This window comes from Malaclemys terrapin, chromosome 13 (genome assembly GCF_027887155.1).
Source record: "Malaclemys terrapin pileata isolate rMalTer1 chromosome 13, rMalTer1.hap1, whole genome shotgun sequence".
Lineage (NCBI taxonomy): Eukaryota > Metazoa > Chordata > Testudines > Emydidae > Malaclemys > Malaclemys terrapin.
The window spans coordinates 14,556,347-14,575,699 of NC_071517.1; the positions used below are offsets into that span (position 1 = coordinate 14,556,347).

General features: G+C 44.9%; 2 protein-coding genes across 5 annotated transcripts in view; both read right to left on the reverse strand.

Moving 5' to 3' along the window:
* Positions 1-1,083: 1,083 nt before the first annotated feature.
* SLC25A19 (solute carrier family 25 member 19) lies at positions 1,084-12,014 on the reverse strand. Of its 3 annotated transcripts, none has more exons than XM_054047795.1 (7): positions 11,891-12,014; positions 10,983-11,163; positions 10,076-10,231; positions 9,205-9,375; positions 7,050-7,233; positions 5,625-5,755; positions 1,084-3,665 (listed from the first exon to the last, which is right to left on the reverse strand). In XM_054047795.1, the coding sequence occupies exons 2-7, from the start codon at positions 11,112-11,114 to the stop codon at positions 3,465-3,467; spliced, it is 975 nt and encodes a 324-aa protein (XP_053903770.1). In that variant the 5' UTR covers positions 11,115-11,163; positions 11,891-12,014; the 3' UTR covers positions 1,084-3,464. The 3 variants fall into 3 exon arrangements, with proteins under 3 accessions (XP_053903770.1, XP_053903771.1, XP_053903772.1); XM_054047796.1 differs by having other exon boundaries at positions 11,829-12,014; XM_054047797.1 differs by lacking the exon at positions 11,891-12,014 and adding an exon at positions 11,414-11,610.
* Positions 12,015-16,085: 4,071 nt separating this feature from the next.
* GRB2 (growth factor receptor bound protein 2) overlaps positions 16,086-19,353 on the reverse strand; it is a 78,058-nt gene continuing 74,790 nt past the window's right edge. For both annotated transcript variants that reach the window (XM_054047179.1, XM_054047178.1), the window contains exon 6: positions 16,086-18,350. In XM_054047179.1, coding sequence (XP_053903154.1) covers positions 18,165-18,350 — 186 coding nt within the window. In that variant the 3' untranslated portion in view covers positions 16,086-18,164. The remainder of the gene's footprint in view (positions 18,351-19,353) is intronic.

Consider the following 19,353-nt stretch of genomic DNA (forward strand, 5'->3'; position numbering starts at 1 on the left):
ACTGGGCATGCCTATATCCAACAGGCCTCATGTGCCTCCAAGCAGACACCACATGGTGGTAACTTTCTGATCAGCTCATGTGCTTGAAGCTGATGGTTACACTTTTCCTCTTTCCAGGTTATTCCTTTTGTACAGGAGTAGTCCACGGCTTCACATTCTCCTCTGGTAGCTTGGAAGTCTGGGGTTTGCTCATAAGCAAAGAACTCAACCTCTTAGTCTTGCTTTCGTATTTTCCTTCACAGTTTATAAGTGAACTTCAGAAGCTTGAAACTGAAATCTATTTACTCTTCTATTTTCCCCTCCCTCTCTAAGATAGGCAACCCGATGAGTATGTTGGAGCAGAACTGCTCAGGTCTTGGCACTAGGGTTTTACTTGCAAGGTAAGAAAAAACATTTGAAGAATTTAAGAAGGGGAAAAATATATGAGCTATAAAAATAAATAAAGAGCAAGAGGGAATATGCCAGCTCACTTTAACAACGTCTCAAAAGAGCAGGTGCTGTAGAACACACTTTATGCTCCAAAGTTACCATGTGCTTAATGTGTGAGGAGTGCTGGTCATTACTCCTTAGCATTAGCATATTTATACAAAGTAGAACAAGATACTCTTGAAGCTAGAAAGCAGCTTTAGGGAATGAAAAATGAGCAGCTTTCGATAACATTCTGCAACACTGTGTTACGGATACATATAAACTAAGTCTGAACTTGTCTACCACAGATTGGCAAAGTAGGTCAAACATCTGCTGCTTTAATACTCACACAGTGGAATGACCAAGCTTGTGCAAATCCATTTGGACAATCACTAGTTATTGTGTAGCAATGGATAGCTAAGCACTGAAACCATCTCCTGCTTTGCGGTTGGGGCAACGGTGCCCTCTAGTGACCAAGCCCAGTAACTTTGGAATTCCAATAACAAATATGGTTGCATCTGCAGTATAATTCATGAGCCTTGATCTCACTGCAGTCAACAGAAGCAAGATCAGGCCCTTGTTAGAGAGTGTTTGTCCAAAATGATCTAACTGCATCACCCCATCATGTACATGGTTTGAGTGTTTGCAAAGAGATGAAAGGAAAAGCCAGACAGGAACATAATAAATATTTAATGTTTTCTTTCCTCTCTTTAGAGACAGGCACACATTAAACATATATTGTGAAAAAACACAGCGGGTCACAAGCCTTAAGTCTACTGAATTCACAAAAGGTCCATTCAGCTGATCGCTAGAAATGCTGCAGAGGATTAAGGCTCTGCATAACAATGGAGGCTTAAAATCAAAAGGGAAAATAACCCACTTCAGTAACCAATCCTAGAACATTTATTTTTTTCACTGAAGCACCCAATATAGCTCTGTGCAAACATCCCGAGAGATGAATGTTACTGTACACGAGTTAAGGTAATCAGTACTATTGGAAATAATACACATGGTATTGGAAAGTATTTGTTGCAGTATTTGCACATAGAGGATCCAATGGCCAAGGCTAGGTGGCAACTGTTGTGGATTCCATAACAGCTACTGTATTACTAGGATGTTGTACTTTGCTTAGTAAAGTGTTTTGCTTTACCCAAATGATAAAAGGCACTAGGATAAAAACAAATGCAATTGCTGAGCAGCTTGCGGGGTGAATTTCAGGCAAAGCAAATCCTCACTGATAGGATTACATTAGAATACAATTCCAACAGTCGCCACTAGTTAGACTGTGGCACAGTCTCATGAGGGAAGTAGTGCAAGCCCTATTGATTGAGTCACTGAACGCTGGACTGAAGTCAGGTATACAGTCAAAAACAACAACCCTGCCCTTGCAGGTGGGCGGAACAAGGTGACCTAATAGATCTTTTCCATCTCTTAATTTATCTGATTCTAGGAAATATAACCCCAATATACTAATCTGCAAAATTCAACAGTAGCAAAATAAGACCCATCTTGCTAATTCTTTGTATTAAACCAGTATCTCTCTCCTTTACCTAAGATGAATCAATGCTCTTGTTTTTAGCCACTTCCCCTCCTTGTGATGTGACTCATGTTTAGAGACTAGTGATGGACACATTAGAAATACTTTAAAGACACAGACATCGAGGGTGGGAGGTGAAATGACTATCATGGTTTGTCTTTTCATTCTATTACAGAAGTCACTAAATCCCTTCCCCACCAGCTAAATGATCATATAAAGACCCATCACATGTATGATCAACAGCCCAGTGTGCAACAAACCAGGATCAGGGTGGAGGCTCTCTGCCCATTCATTCCCTCCTAGTGCACATGGAGGCTCACCAGGCTGCTTCAGAAAAATTAAAAACAAACACAAACTACACACAAACAATTCCAAAATCCTCAAGCTTCTTTGCCCTTCAGTCCAGAGAAGGGACTATGACAGGTTTGGAAGATCGTTTAATCCACAATTGAGAGGGGTTGGAAATATTTCCACGGAGGAAGATCTGCTCCAATGCCCTCCACAGAGCAACCATGTCATTTCTCTGAGTCTTTCTCAAGCCCCCACAAGAGATTCAAAGAATTAATCTCCCAACTACACCAGGTGCTCAGCAATTCCTTGGCTCTATGATGATCAAAGAGTCACTAGTTTCCACAGGACTGTCTTCATTATTTTAAGGTAGATTAAAAATATATATATATTTATAGCATCTGTTTAATCATGACAAAATAGCAAAGCAGAGCCCCAACATGTCAGTGCGAAGCAAAAATGGGTTTTGTGCATTGAGAGATCTTCCTGAGCGCAAACAGCATTAGAGCTGCAGACCTGTTTGTAAGAGCATTACACTAGCAAAGTAGAACCCTAAGAGACCCACAGCAGAACTCTCAGGCAGAATAAGGAACACTTGTAAAACAAAAGTAAGCTTGCCACTTGTAGTGAGAAAGCAAATCGGCGTTGGCATAAATGTTGCTAGATGATGGTATGTTTAAAGTGGCTGAGGATGTGGAGCTGGTAAATGTTCATGGCAAAGAGAAGACAGGTGTCTATGCAGAATAAGGAAGGGGTTACCTGTACAGCAAGGAGATGAGAATATGCAGCAAATGGACAGTCCCTAAGCAGAGGGCTGAAGCTTTGCAGATGTGGCATCATTTGACACTAGTTGAGTGGCACTAGCTAAGCCAGATGGGTCCCTGTGCTTGAAGGATTTCACACATTTGATCAGATGCCTCTTCAGAGCATGTTGCCAGATGGGTAGTAGAATTAGGTTTTTATAAAATCCCTTCTCCCAAAGTGAATGCTGATACTATAGGAGATATGATGGAACATGCTCAGTGTACCCCAGGGCTCAGTGTCCTCAACTGAAGCTGCAGTCACCGGCTCCTTTGGTTTTGTTCCAAACAGATTTTTCCTCCAAAGCTAGTGGACACGTGTTTTCAGAGCCCTGGCAGGGAGGAGCCATTCCCCACCCCACTCCATGTGACAATGAGGCCACTAGTCTTACTCTTCCACAGAGTAATTGCAGCTGATGAGTCCTGCCTCTTCAGCCTTCCTGCCCCTTAGTGCTGCCAGTGTCTTTCAGAGCATATAGCAGGTTGCAGAAGAACTCATACCAGAAGAAGGTGAAGCCAGTAGAGAGAGCAGCCTTCAGCAAGCTGGGGGAGAGACCTTTAAACAATCCAACAGGCCCCTCCTCTCGCACAATCTGCCCAGCACAGTCCATTAAACCCTTGTACGTCCGCACCTGGGGGAGAAGAGTTGAGAGAGTAAAGACAGCAACAGCACAAGCTCAGCTCAGCTGGGCAGGATTCTTTCAGAAACCTTTGTATCATATTCCACACATCCAGGAAAGGGACTCAGAGGACTTGAAAGAAACCCAAAGGCTGTATCAAAAATGTATTCTAGATACATACAATGGAGATTCTACGGATATTCACTATGACTAACTGGCAGCATCAGAGAATCAATCTAAGTGCACACTGATTTGTAGATGCAGGCACCACATATTACATTTACTATTATCAGCAACAGCTTACACGCCAACTGAATGACAGGAAATCCTTTATACCACACCTCATACAGTGTTCATGCTACAGTTTGCAGAGCAACTGCTTCAGAATGTGCTGGTATTATTTTCCACATAGACTCATACACTTTTAGGCCAGAAGGGACCATCATGATCATCCAAGTCTGACCTCCTGCACATTGCAAGCCATAGAACTTTACCCACCCACTCCTTAATAGACCCATAACCTCTGGCTGAGTTACTGATGTCCTCAAAACATGATTTAAAAACTTCAAGGTGCAGAGAATCCACCATTTACACTAGTTTAAACCTGCAAATGATCCCTGCTCCATGCTGCAGAGGAAGGCAACCCTCCCTTTCTCAAGCTCAGTCGTGAAGCCAGTAAGGTTTTTTTGTCCCCACTGCTCCCCGTGGAAGGCTGTTCAGAACCTCACTCCTCTGATGGTGAGAAACCTTCATCTAATTTCAAGCCTAAACTCGTTGATAGTCAGTTTATATCCATTTGTTTTTGTGTCAGCATTGGTGCTTAACTTAAATAACTCCTCTTCCTCCCTAGTATTTACATCCTTCCCTCTCAGACCATATATCTGTCATTGCTTCAAAGATTGGGTACTACCCAATTTGCATGTCAGGCCAGTATAAACTGGAAGGGACATTTTCATATTTGGGGGAGAAAGGAAATATTTCTCTAATACAATTTTTTAAATGGGTGTCTATTTCAAGGTGGTAAGGAATGCTAGAAGTATTTAATTTGTTTAGATTTATACAAGTCTCTTTAGGTACCCACCATGAATTCTGAGTGCCTATTCCATAAACTAAAATCCACAATATAGTAGCAAGAACTGCTCAGCTCATCTTGACATACAAATATCCATCAGCAAATAGAAAAATAAAATAAATCCAAACTCCTCCAAACTTTCATTCAACCCCTCTCCAAGAACACAGTGCAAGTGAGTCAGGGCCAGATTTTTAAAAGGTATTTGGGCACCTAATTCCCATTGATATCAATGTGAGATAGGCACCTAAATACCTTTAAAAATCTGACCCTCAGTCAATAGTACAAGATAAATGCAATTTATTACATGGCCATGACTATTGTCAATCCCCTAGGACTCTTTGAGTCTCCCAGCCTAGATCTATACATACAGACATAGTATACACCACTAAGTTGGGTCATCTTTCCGAAAGGCAATTTATTCCACTAGTGAACTGCAGTAACTGCTGATTATTTAGAACAGTACTAGCAAAAATTCTGCATTTGGTTAAGGAGATAAAATATCAGAGTTCAGAACTTCAACACCAGTTTAACACAGAAATTACAAAATTAGGAAGACAGGTGATTTTTAAAAATTCGTGGTTATTTTTACTCATTATAGTATTTTATTTAATTTCAGGTCTTTTCAGAAATGTTTGTTTCTAGAGGGAAAAATAATCTCCTAATCAGGGTAGCTGTTTATCTGGGATGACTGGTCCACCCCAAATGACTGCCTATTAAGAAGATTCTCTCATATATAGTATATTGTGAACAAGTCAACCAACAATGCTTTGGTAGGCCCAGAGAGGAAATAAACAGAACCCTGTTCAAAATCAGATGTTATAGCTGAGTTTTCTGGATAATGTTTTATTTCTTGGTCTACATTTAAACATATGAAAACCAATTATCAAAACATCTCTCACCTGCCCAAAGGCTGCCCGGGCCTGCTCAAAGCCTCCCACCTGCAACCGCTTTTTAAACAGGTCGAAAGGGTAAGTAAGAGTTTTGCTGATAACTCCGGCACAGCTGCCACACACGAGGTTTTTAACATTACCTGAAAAGCAGAGAAGTGGAAAGAAGAGTGAACAGAAGAAATGGAGGATTAGAATGGAGTTCTGATTTAAAAACGCATAATGGAAAGTAAATCAGAACCATTTATTCATAGACTGTAAGGCCAGAAATGACCATTATGATCATCTGGTCTCACCTTCTGCATAAAACAGGCCATGGAACCTCACCCAAGAATTTTTGCATCAAGTCCACAACTTCTTTGAGTGATGGCATATCTTTTAGAAACATATCCAGTCTTAATCTAAAGACTGATTTATTCTGCAGCTCTGTCAAATGGCAATACACAAAAGAAACAATAACAGAAGGGTTTATCATCAATAACCATGCAAGTGTTCACATTGCTAGGAAAAAAAATACTGGAGATTGGTAATAGGGTATGGAACCTTGTGCCTCCAGTTGAGGGTTCAAATCAGAACAGGTTGGTACAGATCATAAATTGGATCATCTGATGGCTGTACAGAGGACAATGGGAAAGGAGTTTGGTAGTCTTAGTTCAGGTCCTAATTGGCAGGTGTCCACAACACAAAACTAGCATCACAATCTGCTGTCTAAGACTGAATGAACATTGAGGATGAGCTGCTCTCACACATAGGAGGTAATCTCTCTAATTAAGAAAACTCTGATGGAGCAGTAACGTGCAGTGATGCTACCCATGCTGTATGTGCTCTGGTGGATGGAGGTCTCATCTCCAGGGCTGTCAAGGTGCCACTTTTCATGAAATCCTCTTAAAAACTCAGAATAGCCAAAGGGCAGGAGATCAATATTAGAACAACTTGGGAGCTTTAACCTGCACGAGATGAATCCTCCTGTACAAGCTGAAGACGGGAAGCAACTTTAGAACACACAGCTGTTCAGAGATCCTGTACTCACTGACAGGCCTATCCCCACAATATTACTGAAATTGAAAGAAATAAAGGCTGTCTCAGCAAGATCTCTCCACTGCACAAGCAACATGACCCAATTTGAGAAATAATATACTGGACTGGAGAGTTCATCTTCCTGTCGATGGTACTTCTATGGGCCTCATTACCACAATATCTGAGTGCCTCACAGTCTAATGTATTTATCTTCACAACACTACTATAAAGTAAGGTATTTGGGCATTTTACAAGTGGGGAAATTAGGCATAGAGAAATTAAGTGACTGGCCCAGGGTCACACAGTAAGTCTGTGACAGGAGAAGAAATTGAACTCAGATCCAAGTTCTAGACTAGTGCCCTAACCACTGGGCCACCCTTCTTCTTCCTCCATGACTATTTCACAGTCCCAAGAACCCACCTGCATTCATTCCTTCGGATGGCATCACCCGTTTATACAATTGTTGCAGGAGATTGTAAAAGGAGAACTGGAGACCAGCGTATGGAAAGACAGCAATGATAGTGGGGGTCAAACCCCTGTAGAAGGTCAGAGGCCCTTCTGTTTGGTACATGGTCACCACAGCATGACGAAGATTTTGGTAAACCTAAACAACAAGGAATAGTAAAGTTCTCCTGTTAGATACACTTACAATCAGCTATTCAGAAATTGGTTACATTCCGGATACAGATCATGCGGATTCCCATCTCCCAACATATAACAGGTTGATTTTTAGCACAAACAGATTAACAAAACCATTTTACGTATCGTCACATGAACACTCACTGCTGAGTCTTTGAAATCCTGATAATATTTAAAATAAACAAACATAATAAACATGGATCTCTTCCACGTGATGCTAACTGAACCAACAAACCCTCAGTTCTGCTTGACAGCAATACCCCACTGAAAGGCATGGCTGGACATTGTATCCTGAAGTTGCCTGAACTTTGGCTCTGGTGGGAAGCAAGCCCCAGAGATGGGTCCCCATGACTGAGAACACCTTGATATGAATAGCTTCAGAAAGTGACAGTAAGGGGAGGCTGGCAGATCAGGACAGCTATTATGGGGCAGGGGGAAAGCTCTGGGTAACTGTGCAAAACACAGCTGAATTCACAGATTGAGTGTCCTTCAAAGATTCTTAATTTACAAGAGTGATGTCAAATATGCCAGTCACAGCTCTTTACTCAAGAAGCTGAGAACATTTCTTGTCCAGTCTTCTTTGACTGGTAGCTAGAAAACACATTACTCAAAGACTTACTGTACTAAGAAATCTAGCTACTTCTCATATTTTTGGTAATTTTCCCAATGGCTTAAGCTCACCAGCACTTGTATTTGTATCAGAGGTGTGTTTTCTTCCTCACAGCCTAGTTTCACCATGTACTCCTGCAGTGAAGCCCTGACACTGAATACATGGGAATGGATTGCGATTCCATTACAAATCAAGCGGAAATACAGTAAGAAAATGGCTCCGATTCAAAATTAAGTGTCTCCAATAAGAACAGAGGGGAGACAGAACTTGGTTGGGGGAGATCCTTGAATAAACTAGGATATAAAACTGGATTAGTAGAGGACTGCTTTAAAAACTTCATACCTGTAAGAACCTGCACGACTCTTTGTACACTTTGCATATTTATGAGCCAACAATGTGACGCAGATGTGAAAAAGGATATCATCATTTTGGGGGTGTATTAACAGCAGTGATGTATGTAAGACAAGCAAAGTAATTATCCCACTATACTTGGCACTGGTGAGGCCTCAGCTGGACACTGTGTCCAGTTCTGGGCACTGCACTTTAAGAAAGATGAGGACAAACTGGAGAGAGTCCAGAGGAGCACTATAAAAATGATGTACGATTTAGAAACCTGACGTATGAGGAAAGGTTAAAAAAAAACTGAAGATATTTAGTCTTGAGAAAAGAAGACTGAGGGAGAACCTGGTAACAGTCGTCAAATATCTTAAGGGTTGTTGTAAAGAGGATGGTGATAGATTGTTCTCCATGTAGACTGAAGGTAGGACAAGAAGTAATGGGCTTAATCTGCAATAAGGGAGATTTAGATTAGATATTAGGAAAAACTTTCTAACTATATAGATAACTAAGCACCAGAATAGGCTCCTAAAGGGAGGTTGTGGAATCCCCATCACAGAAGGTTTTTAACAACAGGTTAGACAAACAACTGGTAGGGATGGTCTAGGTATACTTGGTCCTGCCTCAGTTCAGAGGGTTGGACTAGATGACCTCTCAAGGTCCTTTCCGGCCCTACATTTCTATGATTCTTTGTTTGAGACATGTCCCCTCAAGAAAGGCAGAGGAATAACTCCCTTGTGCGGCCAAGTACCAAATGAGAGCCAAATCAGCCACGCCAAAAAGAACAGTTCCTCCTTCTCGCTGCCAGGACAAAGCATGTGTGTCAATGGACTAAAGGATAACTTGGCATTAATGGCACTACCACCCATTAAGGGCTCCAGTCTTCCCAGATCACCTGCTGGAAGTTGTGCAGTTTCCCCCCACGCTAATCTGAATGAAACATGGCTATCAACAAATATAACAAAGCTAAAATTCTCCCCTAACTCATACCTTAGGCTCGCCCTGAGCAGCAAAGCGGGTGCGCAGAGTGTCAAGAGGCTGAACTGTCATGGTGGCAGTGCAAGCAGCCAGGCCGCCACATACAAAGTGCACAATGAAGTTGCGGGTGTCGTATGGTGTGGCATTGTGCACCAATTCCGTCAGGCACTCAAAGGTCACAAACTTACAGAGAAACAGAAACATACGTCACAGAGAAAACTCTTATCACCCACAACCCTCCTGGTTTTACCGCATTCAAACAAAAATAAATAAATACATCATTTGCAACCCCCTGGAGGGTATGCTCCAAGGATGCAGCTATTAAATTGGGGAATACTCTTGGCATTCAGAATCTTCAGTTCTCCCTTTAGGAGAATATAGTCTGGGATTTAAAACAAAAAGGCCTCCTAGGAAGATCCCATTTTAACTCTCTCTCCTCTCCATAAATTATTTATTGAATAATACATATTTGGCTCTTATACATCACCTTTCAATAGATGGTCTCAAAAGGTTTTAGAAACATTAATGAATTAAGCTTCACAACAACCTATGAATCAGTATTATCAACACTCTCATCCTCAATGAACAAAGGTAGTAAGTGAACCAGAAAGATAAGTGACACACCCAAGGACTCACAGCATGTAAGTAACTCATCTGAGACTAGAGCCCACAACTGTCCTCTTGGTCCGCTGCTCTACCATCACCTAATCACACTACCAGAGTCTCCCCTTTGGCATACAAAGTACCCTACAAATGGACTAGCCCTACAGACAGCTGGGTAAGCGATGGACAGCTATGACAGGATGAGGCTGCTGACAAAGCCACTATAGGAACTAAAAACTTCAGAACAAAGCTAGCCCTGGATGATTTCCTGACACCTTACCTGGACAGCTCCATAGCTGATTGAGAGGAGCTGAGCAGGCACATGCCCCTTCCAGAATGCTGTCAGCCCTTCCTCGTGAAGGATCCGGTGTGCAGTTTGCAAGATGCCATAATATTTAGCCAGTGGGTTTCTCGGGGAGAGTTGTTCAATCTGAAGCTGAAAAAGAACAAATAAATTACACCTCTACCTCGATATAATGCTGTCCTCGGGAACCAAAAAATCTTACCGCATTATAGGTGAAACCGTGTTATATCGAACTTGCTTTGATCCACCAGAGTGCGCAGCCCCGCCCACCCCCCGGAGCACTGCTTTACCGCATTATATCCAAATTCGTGTTATATCGGGGTAGAGGTGTACTTTACTCTGTGATCTGCTTCAAGGTCCTGAACCTCATCTTTGAAACATTCAGTGGCCTACATTAACTCAGACCCCACTCCTTGTGTGCCCTCATGGCAGCTACAACTGGCTCAGATACCACTGCTGTTGGTCCTTAAGAGTTGGGGGCAGAAGAAGAGGTATGTGCAATGCTAAAGAGCTATGATATTCAGCAAAACTGTTAATAAAACTAAATTAGGACAGTTAGATAGGAAGGAAAAAAAGAAGGAAGAACAAGAAAAACACAAGAGCTATGTACAAGAAAATAAGACAGAGCAGTAAAAATACATTACTTTGTTACCAGAAAGCAGAAACGGCCCCCAAAGAGAAATATATCTGTCTACCTTGTATAATCTGTATTTAACTCACACACAGAGGTTTAATCAGCTATGTAATAGCTTCTGGGTGTATTTGTGACACTGGCAACGATTTATTTAAATACTATAAAAGGTTAAAAGAAAAAGCGTCGCTTCTTTTTATTCTCTGTATGTTCCTCTTCCAGGTGTGCCATGGGGGCTGTTGGGAAAGGTACCTGAAAGCGAATCTTGATGACATCCACAGGGCTGATTAGAGCCCGAGTGACAAACCCAGATGCGGATCCTGCCACAGCCACCTCCACCGCTGAGATGCACTTCACTTCAGATTTGGGGTCATAGCCGACCATCACTGCCTGGTCCACGGGCAGCCTCCACCTGCATCAACCTCCAAGAGTGCTACAGTCCAAAGACAGAAGAGAATAAGGAGTTTTTGGTGACAGGTCTACTTTTGACCTCTCGCAGAGGAGCAAAGAGGTCACGGTCAAAGACAAGCTAGCCTCAGGCCTATGAATATTTTTGATCCCCAAAAGGAACCCCCGACGCCTAAAACTGCTCCCACCACTAGGGCACATGGCCTATTTAAACAGGAACAATAATAAAGCAAAATGAAAGGTTTTCGGCCAGCTAACAAGGGCAACAGTAATACCCCTTGGCTTGGGAAGGGGAGGATAACCTCTGGAACAGACATGCCGGCACCAGCCCTACGAGAGGGGATGGCTGCTGGTGTGGGGCTCGGGTGGATGGGGGCAGAAGTGGGGGTCACTGGCTGGGACTTGCAGAAGGGGCAGTTACTGCGTTGGACAGGGCTAGTCTGGCTGGGGACGCGCCGGGAGCCCAACGGCCGGTCGCGGGGACGCGCCGAGGGGGCCGGTCGTTGGTGTGGACGGGGACGCGCCGGGAGCCCAACGGCCGGTCGCGGGGACGCGCCGAGGGGGCCGGTCGCTGGTGTGGACGGGGACGCGCCGGGAGCCCAACGGCCGGTCGCGGGGACGCGCCGAGGGGGCCGGGCGCTGGTGTGGACGGGGACGCGCTGGGGCCGAGGCTGCCCTGGGTCACCGCACCTCAGAAATTCCCCCTCGGGCCTCCCTCCGCCAGAGGAGACATTCACCGCCACGACGCTCACCCCGTTGCCACCCAGGGCGGCTCCCGGACGCTGTCGCCTCCTCCCGGCACTGCTCAGAGCCGCTCCCCGGACGCTGACATCGGCCCAGGCTGGGCCTAGCCAATCCAGCCAGAGGCCTGTTCTGGTCCGGGAGGACAGATAACAGACTGCGCATGCTCAGGATCATCACAGGCCCGAGGCTTGCTGGGAGATGTAGTCCCGCCAGACCTCGCAGCGTAATACAGGGCAGGGCTTGGCGAGGTGCCTCTCCATCCCCTCCTCCCAAGCTGTCATGGGAAAGCATTTGGGGTGATAGGATAGTGTGACCAGACAGCAAGTGTGAAAAATCAGGATGGGGGTGGGGGTAATAGGAGCCTATATAAGAAAAAGACCCCCAAATCAGGACATCTATAGGAGGAAAAGGTCCCACGCTCATCTTGGTCTTTGCAACAGAGAAGAAAAAGGAGAAGGATAGTGTAACAGGGTCATCTGCCCCTTTAAGGACCCAGAGCCAGCCAATCCTGGTCTCAGACAGATCCCACCCCCCCCCCCTTTCAGAACAGGTGCTTGGACCTCCAGAGGTAGGGTGACCAGATGTCCCATTTTTAGGAACTTTTTCTTATATAGGCACCTCTTACTCCCCCACCCTGCCCCCTTTTTTTCCACAGTTGCTATCTGGTCACCCTTTCCAGAGGCAATTATCACACCTAGCATCAGCTGCATTTTTAGTGTATGCCCCATCACATTACTTTGTTCTGTGCCTACAACTCCTGTTCAAACAATCCTTACATATAGCATCAGCAGCCGAAGCAGTTGCTTGGTTGCTGTGGTGGCAGTAGATATTCAATGGATATTCAAAGGCCTTTTATATATAAGCTGGCTGACTGCCAGGTCTGGAAATTTTGGCCATATTGCTTTTGCTTTGCTAGTATCAGGTAGGAGGACAGTTTGGTATGTAGAGATTGGGGGTGTGGGGTGTGAAAGAGGAGAAAGGGGAAGGAGACCTTTAATCTTAATTTTGACATTTGCATTGTCAGGAGAAGGGGGTGTATGTGTGCACCCGTGGTGGTTGTATGTGCATGTGGGAGAGAGAACCTTAGAGATACATGACTTACTCAGAAGGGATTTTGGCCAAAAACAAGAACCAAGTGTGACGAACTGGGCCTGTTCCTTTGGGGCTCCTCCCTGCCACCCCCTGACCGGCTCTTTACAAACTCATCAGCCAGCTGCCCGGCGTGTCGCGGGTTCTCTGGCTTTCTGTCCACCAACCACAGCCTCAGGTCGGATGGGCACCGCTCATACAGTTGCTCCAGTACCAGCAGTTTAATCAGGTCCTCCTTCGTCTGGGCCCCACCAGCCCACTTGCTGGCGTATCTTTCCATGCGGACGGCTAGTTGCAGATATGAGATCTCAGGGGTTTTATCTTGACTCCGGAACCTTTCCCGGTACATCTCAGGAGTCAGCCCAAACTCACGTAGCAGGGCCTTTTTGAATAGTTCGTAGTCCCCTTTCTCTGCCTCTCCCAGTTGGCGGTACAATGCCACAGCTTTGGGGTCCAGTAAGGGGGTAAGGACCTGGAGTCTGTCCGCGGGATCAACCCGGTGCAGCTCGCAGGCCGTCTCAAAGGCCTCCAGGAAGTCATCCATGTCCTCCCCCTCCTTGTATGGGGCCATGATGCACTTATCAAAGCTCCGTGCAGTCCTGGGTCCCCCCTCACTCACCGCAGCCGGGGGTTCGCTGCCCTTCAATCTCGCCAGTTCCAGGTCATGCTGACACTGTCTCTCATTCTCCTGTCTCTGTCTCTCTTCATGCTGACGCTGTCTCTCATTCTCCTGTCTCTGTCTCTCTTTCTCCTCCCGTTCATGCTGTCTCTGTTGTTCACGATCCTCCAGCTCTCTCAGTTTTAGCTCTTTCTCCCATTCCAGCCAATTCCGCTCCACGGATGCCGAACGTCGCCGGGAGGATCCTCTGCTGGCCGGCGAGCTTCGCCGGGAGGGTCCCCTGCTGGCCGGGGGGGCCACGGCGCCTTCGGTATTTGCTGGGCTCCTCCCCACCCTTCCCCTAGGCATAGGAAGGAGGGGTCTCGGGAAGCCCTCAGCAGCCGGCTGACCACTCCCAGCTGGGACAGACACTGGTGCCTGCGCTGCATTTGCCAGGCTGCTTCCCTGAGACACAGGGATCAGTTCATTCGCGCGATCTTCCGCCTCTAGCTGGGCAATGAGCTGTTCTTTGGTGAGCCTCCCAATGCGCAGCCGCCTCTGCTTGCACAGCTCCACCAGGTCGCTCTTAAGCCACTTGGCATACATCTTCCTGCTGGCCACTCACCGGCCTGTGTGCTCACAGCTCCCCACAGTTCCCAGGGGGACCCCTAGTGTGCCAGCCCTTCTCGAGGTCACCACCTCTCTGCCAGGGTCGAGCTGCAGACTCCTCCGCCCCTGGGACCACTCGCTGCGATCCCCCCGGGGGACCCTGTTACTGCAAAAGTCCTTCTCGCTGGTCACACACTCCCAGGGGTAATAACCGTCTCTCTCCCACTCTTCAGCAGGCCTGGTCCCCGTCAATCCCCCTTCGTTTTACTGCTCCCCAGTCACTTACTGCAGGAAGCGCCGTCCACGGGGTGCAGTAGATCCCACCTCTGCCACCAGTTGTCGCGGAGTATCGGGGGACTCTGGGCCCTGCATCCCCGGCTTTCTGCGATTCACCATGACTCTCAGCCAGCCAGTAAAGCAGAAGGTTTATTTGGATGACAGGAATACAGTCCAAGACAGGTCTTGCAGGCACAGACAACAGGGCCCCCCTCAGTTAGGTCCATCTGGGGGTCCCAGGCATCCCAGCCCCCCTTGGGAGGTCAGAGCAATCTCTGCCTCCCAGCCATCTCTCCAGCCCGCTTCCAGCACTCTGCCTTCAGCGACCCCTCCCCCAGCCTTTGTCCAGTTTCCCCGGCCAAGGAGTCCCCTGGCCTCCAACCCCTTCCTGGGCTCCCATGCTACACGCCCAGGTATTCGCCCTCGGGCAGACTCAGACTCCCATCCCCCAATGCAGACTATCCAGCCACACTCCCCTGTCAGCATTCACACACCACAGTAAGAACAGGCCCAGTTCGTCACACCAAGCACCATCATTAATATTACACAACCATACAAAATGGCAACAAATGTGTTTTGCTTCCTTTACAAGCCATAAGGAATTTTTCTAAAAACTTTCAATAGAAGATAAAGAGCACTGAGAATGTGAAGGTGTCCCAGTTCAACATTATAAACGATGTCCAACTCAAACCCACAAGGCAAATCATTGCAAGTTTGGTTGGGGTACTGACTTGGCACAACTCAGGAAAAACAATGAAAAAATTCTCACTGGATAATTTAGCTATTGCCAGAGACAGCAGGCTCCAGAACAGATGTGGTGAAAGAATTCCTCACCAAACAAGAATTATCTTTGACAATTCAAAGAAGCTTATATGTCAGTCAGCCTTTCAATTATTATGCTTTAAATCCTACTATGGAGGGACATAATCTACACAGAGCAAAGGGTTGGAGAGAAGTCATACAATTGATATTGATGCAGACAGGTTTTCAAGGACCATTTCCACCACTGAATTAATACAGCTTATTATCGTGATCCAGGCAAGCCATTCTGGTCCCATTTGAAAGTGCTTTTGGAACCAACTCATACCATTGGATGTAATCCATAAAGGCAGCTAGGCCAAGGTGCAAATCAAGCAGGAAAATAAATAAATAATCACTCATTTGTCAGTTGGAAATACAGTTGCTGTTCTCACAAGTCAGATTCCAGCATCCCCCCTGACTCTGTCCTTCAGTAAAAGAGCAGCAATAAACTACTTGGAGACTATCAGTCAGAAGTCAGATCGGATACACCAAAGGATCTTCCACAACCGGTTCCTTACTATGGGTCAGCAATTCATGCCCATTTGTGGAGATCAATAAAAAGTTTTGAGCAAGGAACAAGGAAACAACTAAGCTCCACCTACCGTTCAGATAATGGACAAAGGATCTTTAATGTCTGCAAGCAGCAGACAGGATTTTTATCTGAACCCAGAAGGCCATGCATGCTAACCTATGCAGTTCTCAATTTATCTATCTTGGTAGGATGAAGGACTAACTTATCTCCTCCTTCCCACTGAGTTACATGTTATAAATTAGTTTGACTGGCTGATGTTTTGCTCAGTTAATGGAAATAACAGACAAATGCTAAAGTGAAGAATTCATTGGATATTTATTATTCACAGTTAATTACTATCTACCAAATGCTGCTGCAGAGTTAAAGGATTAAGTACATAGGCCTTTTTATTTAAACACTGATTTTTTTTAATATATGTACACACAAGACATAAGGCTGTATGATATACACCAATTTCAAAATAAGGAAACAATCAAATGGTCCAGGTGTAGAATGCCATAGATTCCTTTTCCAATCATTTTTAGAAAGAAGACAAAGTGAATGACAGCTAGCAAGGACAGGGAGAGAAAGTAATACTCTACAGGGTAGCTCTCTCTTTCATCTGCTGGAGAAATGAAGTGTAAGGCAGAGTTCATCTCAGGAATAAAGTATTTGTAACACTTAGTACAAAAAAGGCACCCGCCAATACAGGAACGTCTCCGCTTGGGCAGGAGATCTCTGTTGCAGTTTTGGGGTTCATCGTTGGGGTGAAGGGTTCAGCCACAGGGCTGCCAAGAGGAAACAATATAACTGAAGATTGGCACAAAGCTCTGCAGTTTGATTTATCTCCTTTTTGTCCAAATCAATGTCAAACTGCTCTGGCAGAGGGGCTGATGGCATTAACGAATGCCACTGTGGTGAGGGAAGGGGGAATGCAGTCACCACACAGCCTGCTGTGAACCAGGATTGAAAAGTAAGAATCAACTTCTTAAATTGCGTAACACTGGCATGAGGAGGAGGGGGTAGGGAGAAAGCAGAGAACAGTGATGCCACCCCCTCTTTTCAAGAACAAGACATGATTGCAAATATTCCCTACCCCAGCCTAAAGGGAGCCAGACTCTTGATTACATGCGTATGTGTGGACATTCACTAATACCTTGAAGTGTACTCAAGTACTATTTCTTGAGGTTTCCCTGTAATATAAAGCTTCCTGTCAAGAGGAATGTACATTTCGTCGGACACCTCAGCACTATTCTCTCCCACCATGGTACTTTGATAGAACATCGTCCACCTTTCACCCCCAAATACGTTTGCCCGTTTCCCATAATACTTAGTCCTGGCTCAGTGCAGGGGACTGGACTAGATGACCTATTGACGTCCTTTCCAATCCTACATTTCTATGAGGCAATCCTACTCTCCCCTTTTTCCTGAGGCTCCTGGCTGCAGCTCCCCACCTCTGAGCAGCCTGTGCTGCCACTTACAACACTGTATATGCCTTGTATTTTTCCTTGGAATAAAGAAAGTCAGACGGTAATACAAATATTAAAGCTCCATCTTTTTTGTAGATGTCTTTTTATATTCATTGATAAAACTACCCCTCCCCCCCTAAAAATATTTACACGTATAAAGAAAAAAACCTCTGGACTGTCCTTTTAACTTAAAAATAATAAAAAAAGGAAATAAGGGAAAAGGCACTATGGAAAAAAATTACAGACTGTGCTCAACCGTACACCTTTAAGAAAAAAAGCTGTCACCAAAATAAAAGAGAACAGACTGATTGTAGTTTGGAATTTCTCAGAGCAGCTCTGTGACTTGTGAAAAAAAGTTTGTCTCCTTCACTCTGCTATGAAGCTCTTGAGCCTCAGAGGGGAGAGTGGCTAAGGAGAAGGAAAAATAAAGAAAACACCATCTTTTCCCAACCAAAAAGAGCTGAATGCTGAAGGCAAAAAAGCAGTTTTGTTTTTTTAAAGGCAGGACAGTGGATTTGGTTCTTCTCTCAAGTCCCTCCATGTCAAATGAAGACTGTTTGCATAGAGAGAAAATACCAGCAGAGTTTCTCCCTTTTCCTTTATCAGCATGGCTAGGACTTTATATGGCATTAAAACTTCATGCACTGATGGACAGAGGAGGGGGGAAAAGGAAGAGTGAATGAAAGGGACAACCCAGGAGCAGCTGAGGAAATCTGTTAATTTTTTTAATTTAAAGGTAAATTTTGGCATGTAAGTTGAACTCTCCCTCCCGCCCCCAAAGTTCCATACTGAGTGAAGGAAGATCACTTTGTGGTAAGAAGTGATTCAGGTTTTACCATCTTGCGATTTTAGATCACTGGCTGTAGTTAGACTCTGTATGTGTATTTACTGTTTCTCTGGTTTCTTTAAATAATCTCTAATATTTATCTCTAGATGTTCCGGTTCACTGGGGTCACGTAGTTGCGTGGAAACATGCCCGTCTGTCCGTGACAGGCTCCTTTCCACCAGTTGGGATCAGAATTGTCGAGGACCTGGATAAAGTCTCCACGGCGGAAGCCGAGTTCACCTTCCTCCTGGGGGTCGAAATCGAAAAGGGCCTGAACGTATGTGGGTTGCTGCATGGGGAAAAAACCAAGAGTGAGTGTCATTCACAGCATACAAATCTCTCACTGTCCCTGTTTCACAGGCTGCATTCTAGCTCTGCAACAGAGTTCAGGTGCCACTAGTAAATATTTGGGCTGTTTCATTTCTCTGCAAATTGCCTCTTTCATCAACTGTGACAAGATGCTCAAAGGATAAGTTTAGAATACACAAGGCCTTTGAAAATGATCAAATTAATTAAATGAATGAGTTACAGTAAAACTCAACAAGGTGGAGTCTCTTGCGCCTTTTTGTGACCATGTCTTATCAGAGGCCCATATTGTATATGCTACTGGGTCTCCACTAGATATTCCCTTCACCTCTGTATCCTTGTCCTTCTCCATTTCCTTTCTGTGTTTTAACAGCTTCATTACTCTTATTCTTCCTCAGTTTGCTTCCCACACAGATCACAACGTTCAATGAGTATTCTTAACCAACCCTATACCATGACACTTAATTTTTCCCCTAAACAATGACCGTTGGACCACACTGAAATTTTAAATGCTTCCATTTAAAGTTTTCTAACCACCAGTCATTCATGTTGAGTGAATTTTTTTTGGACAGACTTTATCCAATCTCAAGTATCAAAGGGGTAGCCATGTTAGTCTGGATCTGTAAAAGCAGCAAAGAGTCCTGTGGCACCTTATAGACTAACAGACGTATTGGAGCATGAGCTTTCGTGGGTGAATACCCACTTCTTTGGATGCATGTACTGGAAATTTCCAGAGGCAGGTATAAATATGCAAGCAAGAGTGAGTCAGGCTAGAGATAACGAGGTTAGTTCAATCAGAGAGGATGAGGCCCTCTTCTAGCAGTTGAGGTGTGAACACCAAGGGAGGAGAAACTGCTTTTGTAGTTGGCTAGCCATTCAGTCTTTGTTTAATCCTGAGCTGATGGTGTCAAATTTGCAGATGAACTGAAGCTCAGCAGTTTCTCTTTGAAGTCTGGTCCTGAATTTTTTTTTGCTGCAGGATGGCT